The 18,769-nt window shown below is 46.4% G+C and overlaps 1 protein-coding gene and 1 pseudogene across 2 annotated transcripts in view; both read left to right on the plus strand.

The window, feature by feature from the left end:
- The window catches only part of DNA2 (DNA replication helicase/nuclease 2), a 143,625-nt gene that overhangs the window by 82,160 nt on the left and 42,696 nt on the right, over nucleotides 1–18,769 (plus strand). For both annotated transcript variants that reach the window (XM_063961603.1, XM_063961604.1), the window contains exons 9-12: nucleotides 7,125–7,319; nucleotides 16,219–16,449; nucleotides 16,539–16,655; nucleotides 16,973–17,082. In XM_063961603.1, the coding sequence (XP_063817673.1) occupies nucleotides 7,125–7,319; nucleotides 16,219–16,449; nucleotides 16,539–16,655; nucleotides 16,973–17,082 (653 nt within the window). The remainder of the gene's footprint in view (nucleotides 1–7,124; nucleotides 7,320–16,218; nucleotides 16,450–16,538; nucleotides 16,656–16,972; nucleotides 17,083–18,769) is intronic.
- Nucleotides 18,571–18,680, plus strand: LOC134898512 (5S ribosomal RNA; annotated as a pseudogene).

Raw genomic sequence — 18,769 nt, forward strand, 5'->3', positions numbered from 1 at the left:
CTGGATTCTCAATCTCCCGAAGTCACAGTTAGTTCCAACGGAACAAGAGAGGGTCTTTCTCCCGATGGAAAAGGCCCAGGAACTTCAGGGCTTGGTCAGAGACCTGTTGAAGCCAGAAAGGGTGTCGGTGCATTACTGCACTTGAGTTCTGGGAAAAATAGTGGCGTCTTACGAGGCCATTCCATTCGGCAGGTTCCATGCGAGGACTTTTCAATGGGACCTTCTGGACAAGTGGTCCAGATCACATCTACAGATTCATCAAATGATCAGCCTGTCCCCCAGGGCCAGGGTATCTCTCCTGTGGTGGCTGCAGAGTGCTCACCTTCTAGAGGGTCGCAGGTTTGGCATTCAGGACTGGGTTCTGGTAACCACGGACACGAGCCTCCGAGGCTGGGGAGCAGTCACGCAGGGAAGAAACTTCCAGGGTCTGTGGTCAAGCCAGGAAGCTTGTCTGCACATAAATGTGCTGGAATTAAGGGCAATATACAACGGCCTTCGGCAAGCAGAGACCTTACTTCGAGGTCTACCGGTTCTGATTCAGTCAGACAACATCAGAGCAGTGGCTCATGTAAACCGCCAAGGCGGCACAAGGAACAGAGTCGCAATGGCAGAAGCCTCAAAGATTCTTCGATGGGCGGAGAGTCATGTCAGCGCTCTGACAGCAGTCTTCATTCCGGGCGTGGACAACTGGGAAGCAGACTTCCTAAGCAGACACGATCTGCATCCCGGAGAGTGGGGACTTCATCAGGAAGTCTTCGCAGAAATTGTTAGTCAGTGGGGTCTGCCTCCGATAGACATGATGGCATCACGCCTCAACAGGAAACTTCCGAGATATTGCGCCAGGTCAAGGGACCCTCAGGCATTTGCAGTGGACGCACTGGTGACACCGTGGGTGTTTCAGTCGGTCTGTGTGTTCCCTCCTCTTCCTCTCATCTCAAAAATAATGAGAATCCTAACACGAAGAGGTGTACAGACAATTCTCATTGCTCCAGATTGGCCTCGAAGGGCCTGGTATCCGGATCTGCAGGAAATGCTCACATAGAATCGGTGGCCTCCTCCTCTCAGGGAAGACCTGTTACACCAAGGACCTTGTCTGTACAATGACTTACCGCGTCTGCGTTCGACGGCATGGCGGTTGAACGCAGGATCCTAGCGGAGAAGGGCATTCCGGATGAGGTCATTCCTACTCTGATAAAGGCTAGGAAGGAGGTGACAGCGAAACATTATCACCGTATATGGAGGAAGTATGAGTCTTGGTGCGAAGCCAGGACTTCTCCTCCGGTAGAATTCCATCTGGGCCGTTTTCTTCACTTCCTGCAAACTGGAGTGAATTTGGGCCAAAAATTAGGCTCCATTAAGGTTCAAATTTCGGCCCTATCCATTTTCTTTCAAAAGGAATTGGCTTCTCTTCCAGAAGTCCAGACTTTTGTAAAAGGTGTGCTGCATATCCAGCCTCCTTTTGTGCCTCCGGTGGCACCATGGGACCTTTAACGTGGTGTTATGTTTTCTTAAGTCTCACTGGTTTGAGCCTCTTCAAACAGTTGAATTGAAGTATCTCACTTGGAAAGTGGTCATGTTGTTGGCCTTGGCTTCGGCACGGCGAGTGTCTGAGTTGGCGGCTTTGTCTCACAAAAGCCCTTATCTGATTTTCCATGTGGATAGAGCTGAGTTGCGGACTCGTCCTCAATTTTTGCCTACGGTGGTTTCTTCCTTTCATATGAACCAACCTATTGTGGTGCCTGTGGCTACAAGGGACGTGGAGGATTCCGCGTCCCTGGATTGGGGCATTGAAAATTTATGTGGTCAGAACGGCTCGGGTTAGGAAACAGGCCCTATTTGTCCTGTATGCAGCCAACAAGGTTGGCGCTCCTGCTTCTAAGCAGACTATTGCTCGCTGGATCTGTAACACGATTCAGCAGGCTCATGCTACGGCTGGATTGCCGTTGCCAAATTCGGTAAAGGCCCATTCCACTAGGAATGTGGGCTCTTCTTGGGCGGCTGCCCGAGGTGTCTCGGCATTACAGCTTTGCCGAGCAGCTACTTGGTCGGGTTCAAACACCTTTGCTAAGTTCTACAAGTTTGATACCCTGGCTGATGAGGACCTCATGTTTGCTCAATCGGTGCTGCAGAGTCATCCGCACTCTCCCGCCCGGTCTGGAGCTTTGGTATAATCCCCATGGTCCTTACGGAGTCCCCAGCATCCTCTAGGACGTAAGAGAAAATAAGATTTTAAACCTACGGGTAAATCTTTTTCTCCTAGTCCGTAGAGGATGCTGGGCGCCAGTCCCAGTGCGGACTTCATTCTGCAAGACTTGTATATAGTTATTGCTTGCACAAGGGTTTTTTGTTGCAGTTGTGATCGGTCTTTGACTGATGATGTTTTGTTTCATACTGTTGACAGGTTCGTATAGTCCAAGTTATACGGTGTGGCTGGTATGAATCTTGCCCTTGGATTTCCAAAATCCTTTTTCTCGTACTGTCCGTCTCCTATGGGCACAGTTTCCTTAACTGAGGTCTGGAGGAGGGGCATAGAGGGAGGAGCCAGTGCACACCCATACCTAAAGTTCGTTTTAGTGCCCATGTCTCCTGCGGAGCCCGTCTATTCCCCATGGTTCTTACGGAGTCCCCAGCATCCTCTACGGACTAGGAGAAAAAGATTTACCGGTAGGTTTAAAATCTTATTATCCACAGGATAACAATGGGATATGATGGAGCGACAGCGGATTGGCACCAAACGATCAAAAGCTTTCTGGCCTCCCAGGATGCAACGGGCCCGTCCATATATCCCGCCCACTGGCTCTGGCAAATCAGTTTTTTGTTTGGTGCGGCAGGAACCGGACCATGGTCATAGGGCTGCTGTTTCCTTAGCAGCTCTAAGCTTTCTTATTTTTTTTTTTTTATAGTCTTACTATTTTTTGAGTGATCTTTCCAAACAGCGTCTTATACGCATATTGGAAAGAGTCGCTCCAACAGCTCTCCGCCGGGTCGCGACAACGCTTACCCACGAGTACAGTGCTGTTTTGGCGGGAGTCTGTGTCGGATATACTAGCAGGTCCAGCAGACGTTACCAGGCTGTGGCCAGAGTACGGAGAGAAGGTAAGGCATCGGTTCCGCTTAGTAGATGGAATACGGACACAGCCGCACGGTTTTGGGAGGAGACTACCAATCAGTAGCTGACGCGCCACAACCACGGGTGCTCCAGCGCTAGGCCTTAGGATCTTAGGCACCAGGAATAGCATGAGGCCGCGATCCCTAGGGTTGATGTCAGCAGTGGGGAGCCAGACGCTCTCCTCCTGGTCGCCCGTCCCCCCGGTTCATGAACGGTTTTCGCCGAGTCTCCTGCCATGAACTGATTCCTCGCTTCCGTCTCAGACGCTACCAGAGGGGACTCGGTCACAGCATAGGCTGCTGCGTCAGTGTTCACTAAGCGCTACCACGAGAGATCCAGTCACAAACCAAATGGGTCATTTCGGCCCATTCTCAATCTCAATATGCTAAACAAATATATTTGGGTACCAAGGTTCCACATGGAGACGTTACGCTCCATAGTTTTGGCCATGGAGCCAGGGGATTATATAGTATACCTGGATATTCAGGATGCTTACCTACATATTCCTATAGCACTGTCCCATCAGTGTTATCTCAAGTTCGCTATCCTCCAGCAGCATTTCCAGTTCCAGGCCCTACCCTTTGTGTTAGCCACAGCCCCCAGAGTAGTTACCAAGATTATGGTGGTTATGGCAGCTTATCTCCGCAAGCAGGGGACAAGAATTTTTCCATACCTCGACGATCTTTTTATCCTGGCACAATCACAGGAATTGCTCCTATGCCATCTCCAACAGACAATAACATGTCTGCAGAGGCACGAGTGGCTCATAAATTGGGAAAAATCATCTCTGGTGCCATCACAACGGATGACTCACTTGGGGGCTGTACTGGATTCAGGTCTGCCGAATGTATTTTTACCTCTGAACAAAATATCCAAGGTACAGTCAAAGATTCAGGACTTGTTACACAGTCAGAGGGTATCCATTCACGCAGCTATACGAGTGATGGGGTTGATGGTGTCAACATTCGACATGGTGGAGTATGCACAATTCCACTCGAGGCCTCTGCAGCGTCTGATTCTGCCCAGATGGAATGAAGTACATCAGACAATAAAGAAACAGACGATGGTACGCTCAGTAAAGGTAAGAGAGTCATTAGCCTGGTGGCTACAGACATCCCATCTGGCCAAAGGGAGACCCTTTTGGATATCAGATCCTGACAACAGATATCAGTCTACAGGGCTGGGGAGCAGTGTCCGAATAATGGTTTCTGGACTTATTGAAAGTTGCCTTTCAATAAACCTGTTAAAACTTCGGGCCATATACAAAGGACATTCTTTAGAGAAAACCAGTCCAGATCCGCTCGGACAATGTGACGACAGTAGCGTACCTCAACCATCAGGGAGGAACTCGCAGCCAAAAAGCAATGAAGGCGGCAAGTCATATACTTAAGTGGGCAGAACTCCATCTTCCAGCCTTGTCCGCAGTGTTCGTTCTAGGAGTCCTAAACTGGGAAGCGGACTTTCTCAGTCGACACACCATTCAAGCAAGCGAATGGGCTCTACACCCGGATGTCTTTCAGACTCTATTAGACAAATGGGGGTTGCCAGAGATAGATTTCATGGCATCCCGTCTGAACAACAAAGTACCCACATATGGGTCAAGAACAAAGGATCCAGGAGCGATCTTTGTGGACACCTTGTCGGTGAAACGGGACTTTCATCTGGCTTATCTGTTTCCTCCGATCACCCTGTTACCCAGGGTGGTGAGGAAAATAAAGCAAGCAAAGGGTGCCTTGGTTCTAATATCTCCGGCCTGGCCCAAAAGGCATTGGTACACAGATCTGCAGAGAATGTTGATGGACGCTCCATTTCTGCTTCCTCAACGTCCAGATCTACTGATGCAGGGTCCCTGTTATCACAAACATCTGGATCGACTGTCTTTGACGGCGTGGCTCTTGAAACCTCTATCCTAAAGTCAAGAGGATTCTCTAAACAGGTAATTCAAACAATGCTCAGAGCAAGGAAACCCTCCTCAGCTCATATTTATCACCGAATATGGCAGGCCTATATTCATTGGTGCAGTGAAGGAGGTATGGACCCGAAATCATTTAGTTTCCAGGGTCCTCGCATTCAGTCAGGCAGGAATGGATAAAGGTTTGAAGGTGGCTTCCTTGAGATTGCAGGTATCGGCATTGACTGTATGGTTCCAAAAGAAAATTGCCAATATACAGGATGTGCGTACTTTTTTTCCAGGGAATGCTGCGCATTCAACCTCCCTTTGTTCCACCTACAGTACCATGGGACTTATGTTTAGTCCTGAAAGCCCTTCAAGTTGGCCATTTGAACCACTTAACAAGGTGGATCTTAAGTAGTTGACAGCAAAAGTACTTTTTCTACTGACTATGGCATCAGCTAGAAGAGTATCAGATTTAGGAGCGCTGTCATGTCGGTCCCCATTTCTGATTAATTTTTTTTATCTAGATAAAGCAGTTCTCAGAACTAGGTTTGGGTATCTTCCGAAGGTGGTGTCTAAATTCCACCTTAATAAAGAAATTGTAGTCCCAGATTTTCAGGTATCGGGACTTTCTGCGAGAGATGCGTCGCTGGACGTAGTCTGGGCATTAAGGATCTACGTGGATCGTACCAGTGCCATCAGAAAGACGGATTCACTCCTTCGTTCTCTATGGATTTCACAATAAAGGATGGCCTGCTACTAAACAGACGCTGGCAAGATGGCTTCAAATGACTATTTCAGAAGCATATTCTCAAGCTGATCTCCCTGTTCCGGCTAATGTCTCTGCTCACTCTACTCGTAAGGTAGGTCCTTCATGGGCAGCACAACATGGTGCTTCAGCAGAACAGATATGTAAGGCAGCCATATGGTCTTCCATTAACACATTCATTAGACATTATGCCTTGGATACTTTTGCCTCTCATGACACTGAATTCGGGCGTAAGGTTCTCCTGTCCAATCAGGAGCGTCCCCACCACTAAATTGCTTTGGGAAATCCCATTGTTATCCTGTGGATAACCTGTGGACCCTGCTGGAGAAATATACGTTATGCAAAGAACTTACCGTTGATAAAGGTATTTCTCCTAAGTCCACAGGTTCCAAAGGGATCCCACCCTGACTCACCTTATTTGAGGATCTTTCTACTTACTAACCTCTTCCTTCTTGTATGGAAGGGTGTGAATGTGTGTTCTTCTTGCCTGATTAGGGCTCTACATGATGCTCCTGCCTTGTGCTTTGGAATACAACTGATTTGCCTGTGCCAGTGGGCGGGATATATGGATGGGCCCGTTGCATCCTGGGAGGCTAGAAAGCTTTTGATTGTGTGGTGCCAATCTGCTGTCGCTCCATCATATCCCATTGTTATACTGTGGAACCTGTGGATTTAGGAGAAATACTGTTATCAACGGTAAGTTCTTACCATAACGTATATGTTCCTTCCTTCTCTCAAGTATGCCCATTCTCCTTCGGGCACTGTTTTACCTAGACTGGCTGTAGGAGGGGGCATAGAGGGGAGGAGCCAGCACACCCAGTTGAAGAAATTTAAAGTGCACCAGCTCCTTTGGACCCCATCTATACCCCATCGTACTAAGTGACCCAAGTATCCCTTATAAGAAAAGGATTTACTGGTAGGTAACCAAAATTCTATTTTTTTTTATTTTTATTTCATATGTATCAAGTGTTCATGGTATAAACTACTGTATATTAGCAAAATAGTGGTAATGCACATCCCCACTGGTTCACTGAGGAAGAGTAATGCATTTTTTGGGGCACTTAAAACTTTGATTTGTAACAAGCATTTGTGTTCATTTGTGTTCATTTTAATGCAGTTTACATTACTGCTACTTTTTTTTTTTTTTTTTTTTTAAAGGGCCATTAAATCTGTGCTCGGTGTTATTTGTGGTACTCTGACATCAGTGTATTTCTGCATATTAACTTCCAAAGGTGTCAGTCGCTTTATTTGCTGTTTTCGAGAAGATAATCTCCCACCTCCCTTTATGTAGTAGCATACTGTAAGATAATAAAACAACTTAACCCGTTACAGCATAAACTTATCTGTAACAGGTCTGTTGAACAACAAAGCGGGAGTCCTTACATTCCTAATGAAATGTTCCCGGTTATTGAGAGAGAGACTGAGCATCTGAAAGCCTCCCATCTACAGTACTTCAGTCTCTGGTACCTCATGTGCTCATTAGAAGCGCATTCAAAGGAATCCAAAATGGGACGTAAAAATATCTGGATGCTGTCAGCGGATGAAAGGTAAAAAGTTCAATGAAATATCCCATTTGTATAAGATTTATTTCCAGGTCATTGGTACTGAACTAGGAACATGCTACTTCTAAAATATGATGAACAGATGACATCTCAATCACATAATTGACACAGGATTCTAAAACCTCCATGTTAATTCGATCATCAGAATCACTTTTCCTCTTTTTTTTTTTTTTTTTTAGTTTGTCTCCTTTGCTACATAATGCATGTATTTATGGAACCATTGGATTTGGTTAAAAAAAAAAAATATATATTTATTGTTCTTGCCCACTTAAATCCATGATAGCGGCAACGAGAGACCTTGACTATACTTGTTCCAAACCACCTTAAGTCCAGCAGTATATACTTTATTAAAATAATTGACGTTCATGTTACCATATAAGTTGTTTCATAGGAGCTTCTGGAATGTAAATTCACATTGGCTGAAATTGGTTTAATATGAGCTATGGCAAGTAGTGTTCATTGTATGATATCACTCAACATTTTTAATTTAAGGTACAAAAAACTATGGATGCAACCCCACACTACAGCTGTATTATAAATGTATTACACTGAAGTGTAGCATAGTATTATAAACAATTAAACTCTTTACCAGTCAACCCCCACATACCCTTTCAGTGTTCCTCAGACCCCCACGTGCCCTTTTTAATGACCATCAGACCATCCCACATACTGTTAGACCACACCATATGCCCCACAGTCATCAGTTCAGTGCTCTTCAGACTTCCCCATATGCTCCTTCAATGACTCTTCAACCTATACACATTCCATTAGACCAGCCAACAGTGCCCTTTTCATAAAGTTAAGTCTGTTTGGTGAATGGTCTTCTACTGCAGAGAGATAAATATTCTCTTGCATGGCCAAAACATATTCTGGATTTTGGGTCTGGTCACGTATTGATGACTGCCAAAAAATGTTTTGTTTTTTTTGTTTTTTTTTCTTAATCCCAATCCCATAAATAATCCTTGAATTGTTGCCTGGTAATCCCGGATATACATGATTTCTAAAATATTCAGAACTGGAATCCCTAAAAGTGCACATGCCTTTGCAACACTTGCTTTGAGACATCCCAGAGTGGCAGTGTTCCTGAGATTTGATGGTATAGAAAAGATTATTTTTGTACTTTCCATAAAATCCATTTCTCGTAATCCATTTGAGTGACACTGCTTTCCTTGTATTGTTTAAATGTTACCTTTGTCATTGTTCAGAATATTTGTTGCATTTCTGCATTACGGTTTTGTTTGTTGACTAAACTGAGCTACGGTGGAGGTGGGAGGGTGTAGAGAGGATTGTAAACCGTTTAGTGCTTGCGCCACGTTCCCAGCCTTGGGCTGGCCAGATTTGATGGTAGACGCTGAAACTCTGGGAGATAATTAGTGGCGATAAATCCTGGATCTTCACTTTTGACCATGAGACCAATCAATCGGCCCAGTGGACCCCAGTTGGAGGTGCGCCGCCACAGAAGTTACAACGTGAGTGCAGTAAGACCAAGCAGATAGTGGGTGACTATTTTTGTGGTCAAGACAGGTCTTGTAGCTATCGTACCACTCGTGCAGCAACGCACCGTCACTGGCGACTGGCACACAAACCAATGCTTGCTGCATTTCCAGGCGCCGTCCAAGAACTCATGCTCATGGTATCCTCCTCCATCACAACCATGCACCAGCCCACAAGTCCAACAAAGTGGTAGAATTTCTGGCCTATTAACGCATCCAGGATCTTGGCCCCCGTGCGACTTTTTTGAGTGAGTGGCAGCTGCAGTGGAGACCTTTTATCCAGCATGTAAAAAGACATACCTGCTTCACTAAAAGTTTTGAGCATTCAACTTTGCATAGACTTCTCTAGCGAATACTTTGAAACCATGTAATGTTCACTTTGTAAATATAATTTCTCTTATGTCCTAGAGGATACTGGGGTCCACATCAGTACCATGGGTATAGACGGGTTCACTAGGAGCCATGGGCACTTTAAGAAATTAATACTGTGGGCTGGCTCCTCCCTCCATGCCCCTCCTACCAGACTCAGTTTAGAAAGTGTGCCCGGAGGAGCTGGTCACGCTTTGGAGAGCTCCTGAAGAGTTTTCTACTTTTAATTTGAATGTTTGTTATTTTCAGTCAGGGCTGTTTGGCAGCAGCCTGACTGCTTCGTGGGACTTAGGGGGGAGAACGGCCCAACTTCCTGGAGAGTTAATGGTCCCATTTCTCTGCTGACAGGACACTGAGGTCCTGGGGGAGCCATTCGCAAGCCACACCAAGGCGCAGCGTACCCTCCCGCAGCACGCCGCCACCACCTAACAGTGCCAGGAGACTGAAGATTGGCGAGTACAGCGCTGGCCTCCCGGTTAGCGGGTTGCAGGCGGGAATGGCGGCACAAGGGCTTGGAGCGCAGCTCTGAGTACAGGCTGCGCTCCAGGGGGCTCAGAAGGGGACACACTGCAGTGTCCCCCGCTGTGAGGGGCGCGCTGAGCCACCAATGATGCCCACACTGGTGACCACTGTGTAACAGGGGTTTTAACCCTTTGTTTGCCATAATATTACCTCAGGCCAGTATAAAAATGCGGGAAGCCGCACGCCATTACATAGAGCGGGGCTATGGTCAGAGCGGTTCCAGCAGCTCTTCAGCGCCATTTTCCCTCTGCAGCTTCTACATACAGCATTCACAGGGAAGCGCAGCTCCTCCACAAGGACTCCAAGTCTCCTCAGCGGTGCCAGGGGATCTTAGTGAAGGGGGGAGCAGTGTTAGGATACTAAGCAATATTAAGGTGCTTAGTTCTTGCGACCCAGCTGAGCTTTTGCTTTGCTAGAAAGGTTGCTGTGTGGCTGGCTCTGGCTTCTGTGTCTATCTGAGGATCCTGCCTACAAATACTGTGTTTCACATAGTGTGTGGGTGTCCCTTCACAATCATGTCCAGGGACTGTGTTTCTTGTACAGCAGAATGTCTCTCATCCCCTGGGGACTCACTACCCTGTACCCAGTATAGTGCTCCCTCTCAGGCTAGTGGGGCTGAACCACCATGGTTGGCTTCCAATAAAGGGATGATTTCTAATATTTCCACTAAGCTGTCTCATAATGAGAAAGAGACGCAATTCTTACGACAGTCTATGGATGACCTGATAAATAGAGATTCAGCTCCCATACCTGTGTCTCAATCCCTTGCCATTTGCCCGCAAAAGCATACTCTGGCCCAACTTATACAAGGGGATACTGATCCTGATACATCAGATCCAGAGGAGGGTGAGGTGGGTGCGAGTGGGGGAGATGCTATCCTGTCACAGGGAATTCAGGCCCTCATAGAGGCTATTAGAACGGTCCTGCACATTCCTGACGAGGCAGAGGAGGTAGAAGAGAAATCTTACTTTAATACTAAAAAGAAATCCTCAGCTACTTTTCCAGCTTCAAAGGAGCTGAATGCGCTCTTTGAAGAGACCTGGGTAAACCCTGACAAAAAATTTCAGATTCCTAAAAGGTTGATTTCTTCCTTTCCTTTTCTTTTGGAAGATAGGAAGAAATGGGAGAACCCGCCGATTGTGGACGCATCAGTGTCCAGGTTGTCGCGTAAAATAGTCTTACCGGTTCCCGGAGCGGCATGCTTAAAGGATGCGGCTGACCGCAAGATTGAGACCACTCTCAAAGCTTTATACATGTAAGCTGGGGTGGCCCAGAGACCCACCATTGCTTGTGCATGGATTACAAGGGCCATTGCAAAATGGTCAGGTAATCTAATTGATGGTTTAGATTCCTTGTCCAGGGACGAGATTATTTTATTCCTACAGCATATCCAGGATTCTGCTAACTTTATGGTGGAGGCCATTAAGGAAATAGGTTTGCTCAACGCACGCAACACTGCCATGGCTGTGTCGGCACGCAGGGGCTTATGGCTACGCCAGTGGACTGTGGATGCGGATTCCAGAAAAGGCGTGTAGAGCCTGCCGTTCACGGGTGAGGCTCTGTTTGGAGATGAACTGGATACGTGGATATCCAAGGCTACGGCGGGTAAGTCTACATATCTTCCTTCCACAGCAACCCTGGCTAGGAAAGCCTACTCTGCTCCAACTCTGCAGTCCTTTCGGACAGCAAAATTTAAAGACAAATCTAAGGGTGGTTCTACTACTTTCAGAGGCGGTAAGAGTAAACCCAGAAAACCCGCAGTTGCAGGTTCTCAGGAACAGACCTTCGGGTCTGCTTCCTCAAAGCCTTCAGCATGATGGTGGTCTGCACTGCATGGAAGACGGGCAGGTGGGAGCCTGGTTATGCTATTTCAGTCACAGCAGAGGCCTTGTTCGGAGATGAATTAGACAAATGGATCTCCACAGCTACTGCGGGTAAGTCTACGTATCTTCCTTCCGCAGCCCCCTCCCCCCAACCAAGACTTATTCACAGTCCTTTCGGACGGCCAAATTCAAGGGCAAATCCAGAGGTGCTTCTATGTCCTTCAGCGGCGCAAGAGGTAAACCACGCAAACCAGCAACAGCAGGTGCTCAGGAACAGAGCTCAGGCGTCCTCAAAGACTTCAGCATGACGATGGACCGCAATGCCTGGAAGGCTGTCAGGTGGGAGCTCGCCTACAATTCTTCTGTCAAATCTGGTCAACATCATGCCAGGATCCCTGGGTCAAAGATCTTATCGCACAGGGATACAGACTGGAGTTTCAGGAATGCCCACCTCCCAGATTCTTCAAATCAGGCTTACCAGCTTCTCCAGAAGCAGGTTTGACTTTGCAGGCAGCAATTCAAAAACTGGTACATACTCTGGTCATTGTTCCAGTTCCACCTCAACTGCAAAACAAGGGTTATTATTCGAACCTGTTTGTGGTACCGAAACCGGACGGTTCGGTAAGGCCCATTTTAAACCTCAGGTCACTGAATCAGTACTTACAAGTGTTCAAATTCAAGATGGAGTCTCTGAGAGCGGTGATCTCAGGTCTGGAGGAAGGGGAATTTCTGGTGTCTCTGGACATCACGAATGCATACTTTCATGTTCCGATTTGGCCGTCTCATCAGGCTTATCTGAGGTTTGCATTACAGGACTGTCACTACCAGTTCCAGGCCCTACCATTTGGCCTCTCCACAGCTCCAAGGGTGTTCACCAAGGTAATGGCAGAAATGACGTTTCTCCTCCGCATGCAAGGAGTGAACATAATACCGTACCTGTACGACCTGCTGATCAAGGCGCGGTCCAGGGAGAAGTTATTGCACAGCATTGCCCTCTCAACGCGATTATGCCAGGATCATGGGTGAATTCTGAACCTGCAAAAATCTTACCTGGAACAGTCACCGAGGCTTCTGTTCCTGGGAATGATACTAGATACGGAGGCACTGAAGGTGTTCCTTCCATTGGAAAAGGCATTGGTAATCCAGTCGATGGTATGGAACGTTCTAAAGCCGACCCGGATATCTGTGCACCTATGCATTCGCCTTTTGGGAAAGATGGTAGCCTCTTACGAGGCTCTGCAGTACGGAAGGTTTCACGCAAGGCCCTTCCAGCTGGATCTGTTGGACAAGTGGTCCGGATCGCATCTTCACATGCACCAGAGGATATATCTGTCGCCAAAAGCCAGGATTTCTCTTCTGTGGTGGCTTCAGACTTCTCACCTGACCAAAGGCCGAAGCTTCGGGATTGAAAACTGGATTCTACTAACCACAGACGCAAGCCTCGGGTTGGTGAGCAGTCACCCAAGGGGAACAGTTCTAAGGAAAATGGTCGAGTCAGGAAACCATTCTTCCAATCAACATTCTGGAACTCATGCCATCCAAGTTCAGTCGGATAATGTGACGGCGGTAATGTACATAAACCGACAGGGCGGAACAAAGAGCAGAGCTGCAAAGTGGGAGGTAACAAAAATTCTCCTCTGGGCAGAACGACACGTGGTGGCGCTGTCTGCAATCTTCCTTCCGGGAGTAGACAACAGGGAAGCGGACTTCCTCAGCAAACACGACCTCCACCCAGGAGAGTGGGGCCTTCACCGACAGGTACTGTGTTTAGAAAACGTTTTCCAACCAGCGCTCCAAGTCAGCAGTGCTGCACCGTCAGCCGAAGTGGTCACCCCCACTTCCAAAAAACGTATCTGGACAATTTACAAGATGCAGAAGGGCGCACCCCGGGGTAATAGAGGACGTCCAAATAAATTTTTGTGTTCAGAGAGTCTCCCTTTTTAAAAACAGAACAGGGTTCCTCTTCATTCCCAGAATATGAGGGGTCCCCAAGCAATGGTTACCCTATAGCGTTTGTGAGGTGGTAAACAGATACCTCCCGGGATCTCAGTACTGCTACTCCTCTCGCCGTGGTAATCCTTGGTACTCTCACTATTGCTGGATCTGTCGCAGTTTGTCCCACAGCACCAACGCGTTTCAGCTCTCAGGGAGCCTTTCTCAAGGTGTGACACACCTTGAGAGCTGAATCGCGTTGAGAGGGCAATGCTGAAGAGGAACCCTGTTCTGTTTTTAAAAAGGGAGAATCTCTGAACACAAAAATTTATTTGGACAACCTCTATTACCCCGGGGTGCGCCCTTCTGCATCTTCACCGACAGGTGTTCGAGTCCTTAACAAGTCGGTGTCGAATCCCACAGATAGACATGATGGCCTCTCATCTCAACAAGAAGCTGAAGCGCTATTGTTCCAGGTCAAGGGACCCACAAGCAGTGGCGGTGGACGCTCTGGTGACTCCATGGGTCTACCAAAAGGTTTACGAGTTTTCACCTCTTCCATTGATCCCCAGAATTCTCAAAAGAATAAAAAGGGAAAAGGTTCAAGCAATTCTCATTGCTCCAGATTGGCCGAGAAGGGCCTGGTACGCGGATCTACTGGAGTTGCTCCTGGAGGACCCGTGGCCTCTGCCTCTGCAAGAGGATCTTCTGCAACAAGGGCCGTTTGTCTATCAAGACTTACCGCGGCTACGTTTGATGGCATGGAAGTTGAGCGTCAGATTTTAGCCCAGAAAGGCATTCCAAGCACGGTTATTCCAACCCTGATCCAAGCCAGGAAAGGGGTAACGTCTAAACATTACCACCGTATTTGGAAAAAATATGTCTCGTGGTGTGAAAACAGGAAATTTCCTGCAGTGGAATTTCACCTGGGACGTTTTCTCCTTTTTCTACAGTCAGGTGTGGATGTGGGCCTACGTTTGGGCTCCTTAAAAGTCCAGATTTCGGCCTTATCCATTTTCTTCCAGAAACAATTGGATTCCCTCCCTGAGGTTCAGACGTTCTTGAAGGGTGTTCTGCACATCCAACCGCCCTTTGTGCCTCCCACGGCACCTTGGGATCTCAACGTGGTGTTGCAGTTTCTACAATCAGAATGGTTTGAGTCATTACAGGAGGTTGATGTAAAGTTTCTTACGTGGAAGACCGTTGCACTGTTGGCTTTAGCTTCTGCAAGGCGTGTGTCGGAACTAGGGGTGTTGTCTCACAAAAGCCCCTATTTGATTTTTCATGAAGATAGAGCTCAACTCAGAGCTCGTCAGCAATTTCTTACTAAGGTGGTGTCTGCGTTTCCTATCAACCAACCTATTGTAGTTCCGGTGCTTACGGACACCTCTGCTACCTCAAACTCCTTGGTGGTTGTGAGGGCTTTGAAGATCTATGTGAAGCGGATAGCTCGTCACAGAAAATCTGACTCGCTGTTTGTTCTCTATGATCCCAAGAAAATTGGGTGTCCGGCTTCAAAGCAGTCTATTGCTCGCTGGATCAGGCTTACTATCCAGCAGGCTTATTCATCGGCATGATTACCGGTTCCTAAAGTACAGGCCCACTCTACTATGTTGGTGGGGTCTTCCTGGGCGGCTGCCCGGGGTGTCTTAGCTTTACAGCTCTGCCGAGCAGCTACTTGGTCAGGTTCGAACACGTTTGCTAAATTCTGCAAGTTCGATACATTGGTCTCTGAGAACCTTCAGTTTGGTCAATCAGTTCTGCAGGACCCTCTGCACTCTCCCACCCGGTTTGGGAGCTTTGGTACATCCCAATGGTACTAATGTGGACCCCAGTAACCTCTAGGAAGTAAGAGAAAATAGGATTTTATTTACCTACCGGTAAATCCTTTTCTCGTAGTCCGTAGAGGATACTGGGCGCCCGCCCGGTGCTTCGTTTCTTCACTGTTACTTGGTTAAGTATTGTTATTGGTTCAGCCGTTGCTGTTCCTATTCAAGTTGGGTTAGCTTGGCTTTCCTCTTGTTTGTGTGTGCTAGTTCAAATCTCACCACTGTTGAGTTAAATCCTTCTCTCGAAGTATGTCAATCTCCTTGGGGCACAGTTTCTAGACTGAGTCTGGTAGGAGGAGCATAGAGGGAGGAGCCAGCCCACACTATTAGTTTCTTAAAGTGCCCAAGGCTCCTAGTGGACGCGTCTCTATACCCATGGTACTAATGTGGACCTGAGTATCCTCTACGGACTACGAGAAAAGGATTTACCGGTAGGTAATGTAAAATCCGAATTTTTTTGGTGCATCCGGAAACTTACTGCACACCCCACTTGCTTGTACCTGTGAAGTCAGTAAGGCAGGTATTTGTTCCCTTCCCAACTATGTTTTCAGGGCGTCCCCATTAGTTAGTCTGTGTCTCTCAGATGGCTAATAGAGAGATACTAATATTCTGAGCCCATGAAGGGATGCATAACCTTCCCATCATGGCATGTGTATCTGGTTGTTTTATTGCCTCTGAGATCAAAATACTACATTTTGTTTTTACCTTCCCCTAGTTGCTGTTGTTAAGTTGTTAGTACAAGTCATGGGCAGAATATGAGCCTTCAGCCATTCCCCCCCCCCCCCCCCCCCCCACTTTGCCTTCAAACAATAGAATTGATCAATAAATAAAAAAAATGTTTTTTGATAGTAAATGTAAGATGTGATTAAATCCTTTAACATGTTTCACTTGTGTTTTGGGTTTTGTTGTGTTCCAGGGAAGAGGATGGACAGTGTGTTGGAAACCTTGTTAGGACAGGGACTGTGCAGACAGTGTCCGATGGTCAGTACCTTCATTGCTTTCAGCGCCAATCTGGTAACATGCCCGCTACCAATCTGACAACAGGGGACAGAGTTGTTGTAAGCGGAGAAGATAAGAAGTTTCTTGCTCTTTGTACTGGCTATATCAGAGAAGTGAACGAGAATTGCATAACCTGTAGTTTGGACAGGTACTGTATATTTCCATTATATATGGAAAGTTTGCGTCTACAGGGGATACCCTATATTCACCCTAAATCCTTGATACTGTCTCTTGCAGAAATCTAGGAAAGATTCCTGAAGGTACCATATTTAGACTTGATCATGAAGAAGGAGGTGGTGGCCTTGACTCCCACCTAGGAAACTTGTCAAAACTGATGGAGAATTCTCCTGCAAGGTTTGTGTCTGGCTATGCATCCTACAATAACGAGGCCTGAGTGGTGGTGGGATGTCCTGTCACAGTGGCAAGTCTGCCTTCAGTGTACTGTACTCCCATTGTTTTACTGTAGCTTGTACCTATTGGCCATAAGGTGGATGCATGTTACGTTATTCTATTGTAACCAGTATTCTGAACAATTTATTTCATACATGTATATCATCGTCACTGTTCCATTCATCTGCTCTGTAACGTCTAGCCATTTACATTTCTTGCTGCTTCTTTTGACTTGTCCAACAAAGTTTTTGTTTGCTTTTCTTTCCTCATTAATGTGGTAGTGAGAAGCTTAGAGACCTGATCATTGACTTTGGAAGACCTCACTTTGTGGAACATTTAAGCTCTGTTTTGCCTCATGATGCAAAGGACACAGTGGCTAACATACTGAAAGGTATGTACTCTGGTGTGTAATATATTCTTTTTTTATGAAGAAAAGGCCCTGTCATGGTTAAGGCATGGCTGCCCGTCACGGGCTATGACACATTTGTTTTTTTTTTATATTACAATTTGACACATTTTAGGGACATCCACTGTTATCTGCTGGGGTCATCCCTTCCACTTCCGGGGACTGTCATCCTACCAATGTCCCAAGCTTTAGATGCAGGTCAAGTAGTACCATTAGCTGAAGCAGGCCACAGGGAGAATTTACTGGTCAGCCTGGCCATCCTTCTGCAACAGAAGCTTCTGTGCTCCTCATGCAGGGAAGGACACTAACTGGAAAATATATATTCTATGTTTCTTCCATGGAGAACTAATTGCTGGGTGTCATGACTCCCCCAGAATAGGGTGTCTTATTTTGGTATCTGACTCCTGTACTACAAGTTCTCTCTATCAGGTCTTGGGTGTCCTCTTAAGTAGAGTGACCATATCCCTTTTACTTGGGACGCTCATGGATTACACAGGTTCTGTGGCTGATTAAAACCAGCTGAAATGTAGGCTTGAAGTCAGCCAGCCACAGAACCTGTGTAATCCATGAGCGTGGAAAAGGGTTTATGCATGTGCATACTTTGATTGCTCCAAGAGGTGCTGGAGCTGTTTGTTATCCAACAGGTGTTGGGAGTATTTTGGTAATTTAATAGTGGTATTAATAGCCCTATGGCAGATTATTGTACATAGAAGGTTTGAGCTGCATTTCAGCTTTAATTGTGCAAAAAACTGCTCGTAATTGTCTTCATGTATACCACTATCTGATATGGTTATTCAAACCATTACCAGCTATTTATCTGCTTCTTTTCATTATAGCCTCTGCCTCTCTGACATCTTGTAAAGATTTTATTTTCTATTGCAAATGCATGTCTAGGCTTCAGAGGCGCATACATAATGAGAGTTGTGTGATTTAATTTCTTAGAGGCTACATAACATTTACTTCACTGTTGATGTTGAACATACAAACTAGTATACAGCATTCAAACAGCAATGGTACTGCTATATCTGCTGCCTCACTATATATCACCACTCTATCTCGGCTATACAGGCAGGCGCCTTCATATGGGATAATTGCACATGGCACTTGGATAATTGCCTGATTACCACTACTGTATTTCTGCTATATTTGCAGTAACTTATGTACGGAACATCTATACCTTATATATAGGTATGGGATTTATATAACAGCCATGTAGGCACTTCAACTTTTCATCTATGCGCACAAGATATAATAAGGGTTTGGAAGGCACGTGGTAGTTACTACTTATCTCACATAGTTAGGCCTCCAACCCATCTATCTATTATTTCCATGATCATCGGGTCACATGTATATCAATTAGATCATTGTATATAATCTTGATACTGATATCAAATACACATCTGATCTATATCATTCTGGATATACATTGGTTGCAGTACAGGTATTAGGATTGACTGAACGGGCAAGTCAAACATTTGCGGACATACCCCACTGGAGATGCCCAATCTCATCTGATCTTGGAAGCTAAGCAGTGAAGGGCCGGGTTAGTACTCGGATGGGAGAACACCCTGGTACTGCAAAAAATTCTTTTGCCCGATCTAGAGTCATCCTTAATAATACCACTTGGCACTCGGTTCTGTATGGCCTATGATTTAATTCTCTGCGTTAAAAT

Source organism: Pseudophryne corroboree, chromosome 3, assembly GCF_028390025.1.
Source record: "Pseudophryne corroboree isolate aPseCor3 chromosome 3, aPseCor3.hap2, whole genome shotgun sequence".
In the NCBI taxonomy this organism is placed as follows: domain Eukaryota; kingdom Metazoa; phylum Chordata; class Amphibia; order Anura; family Myobatrachidae; genus Pseudophryne; species Pseudophryne corroboree.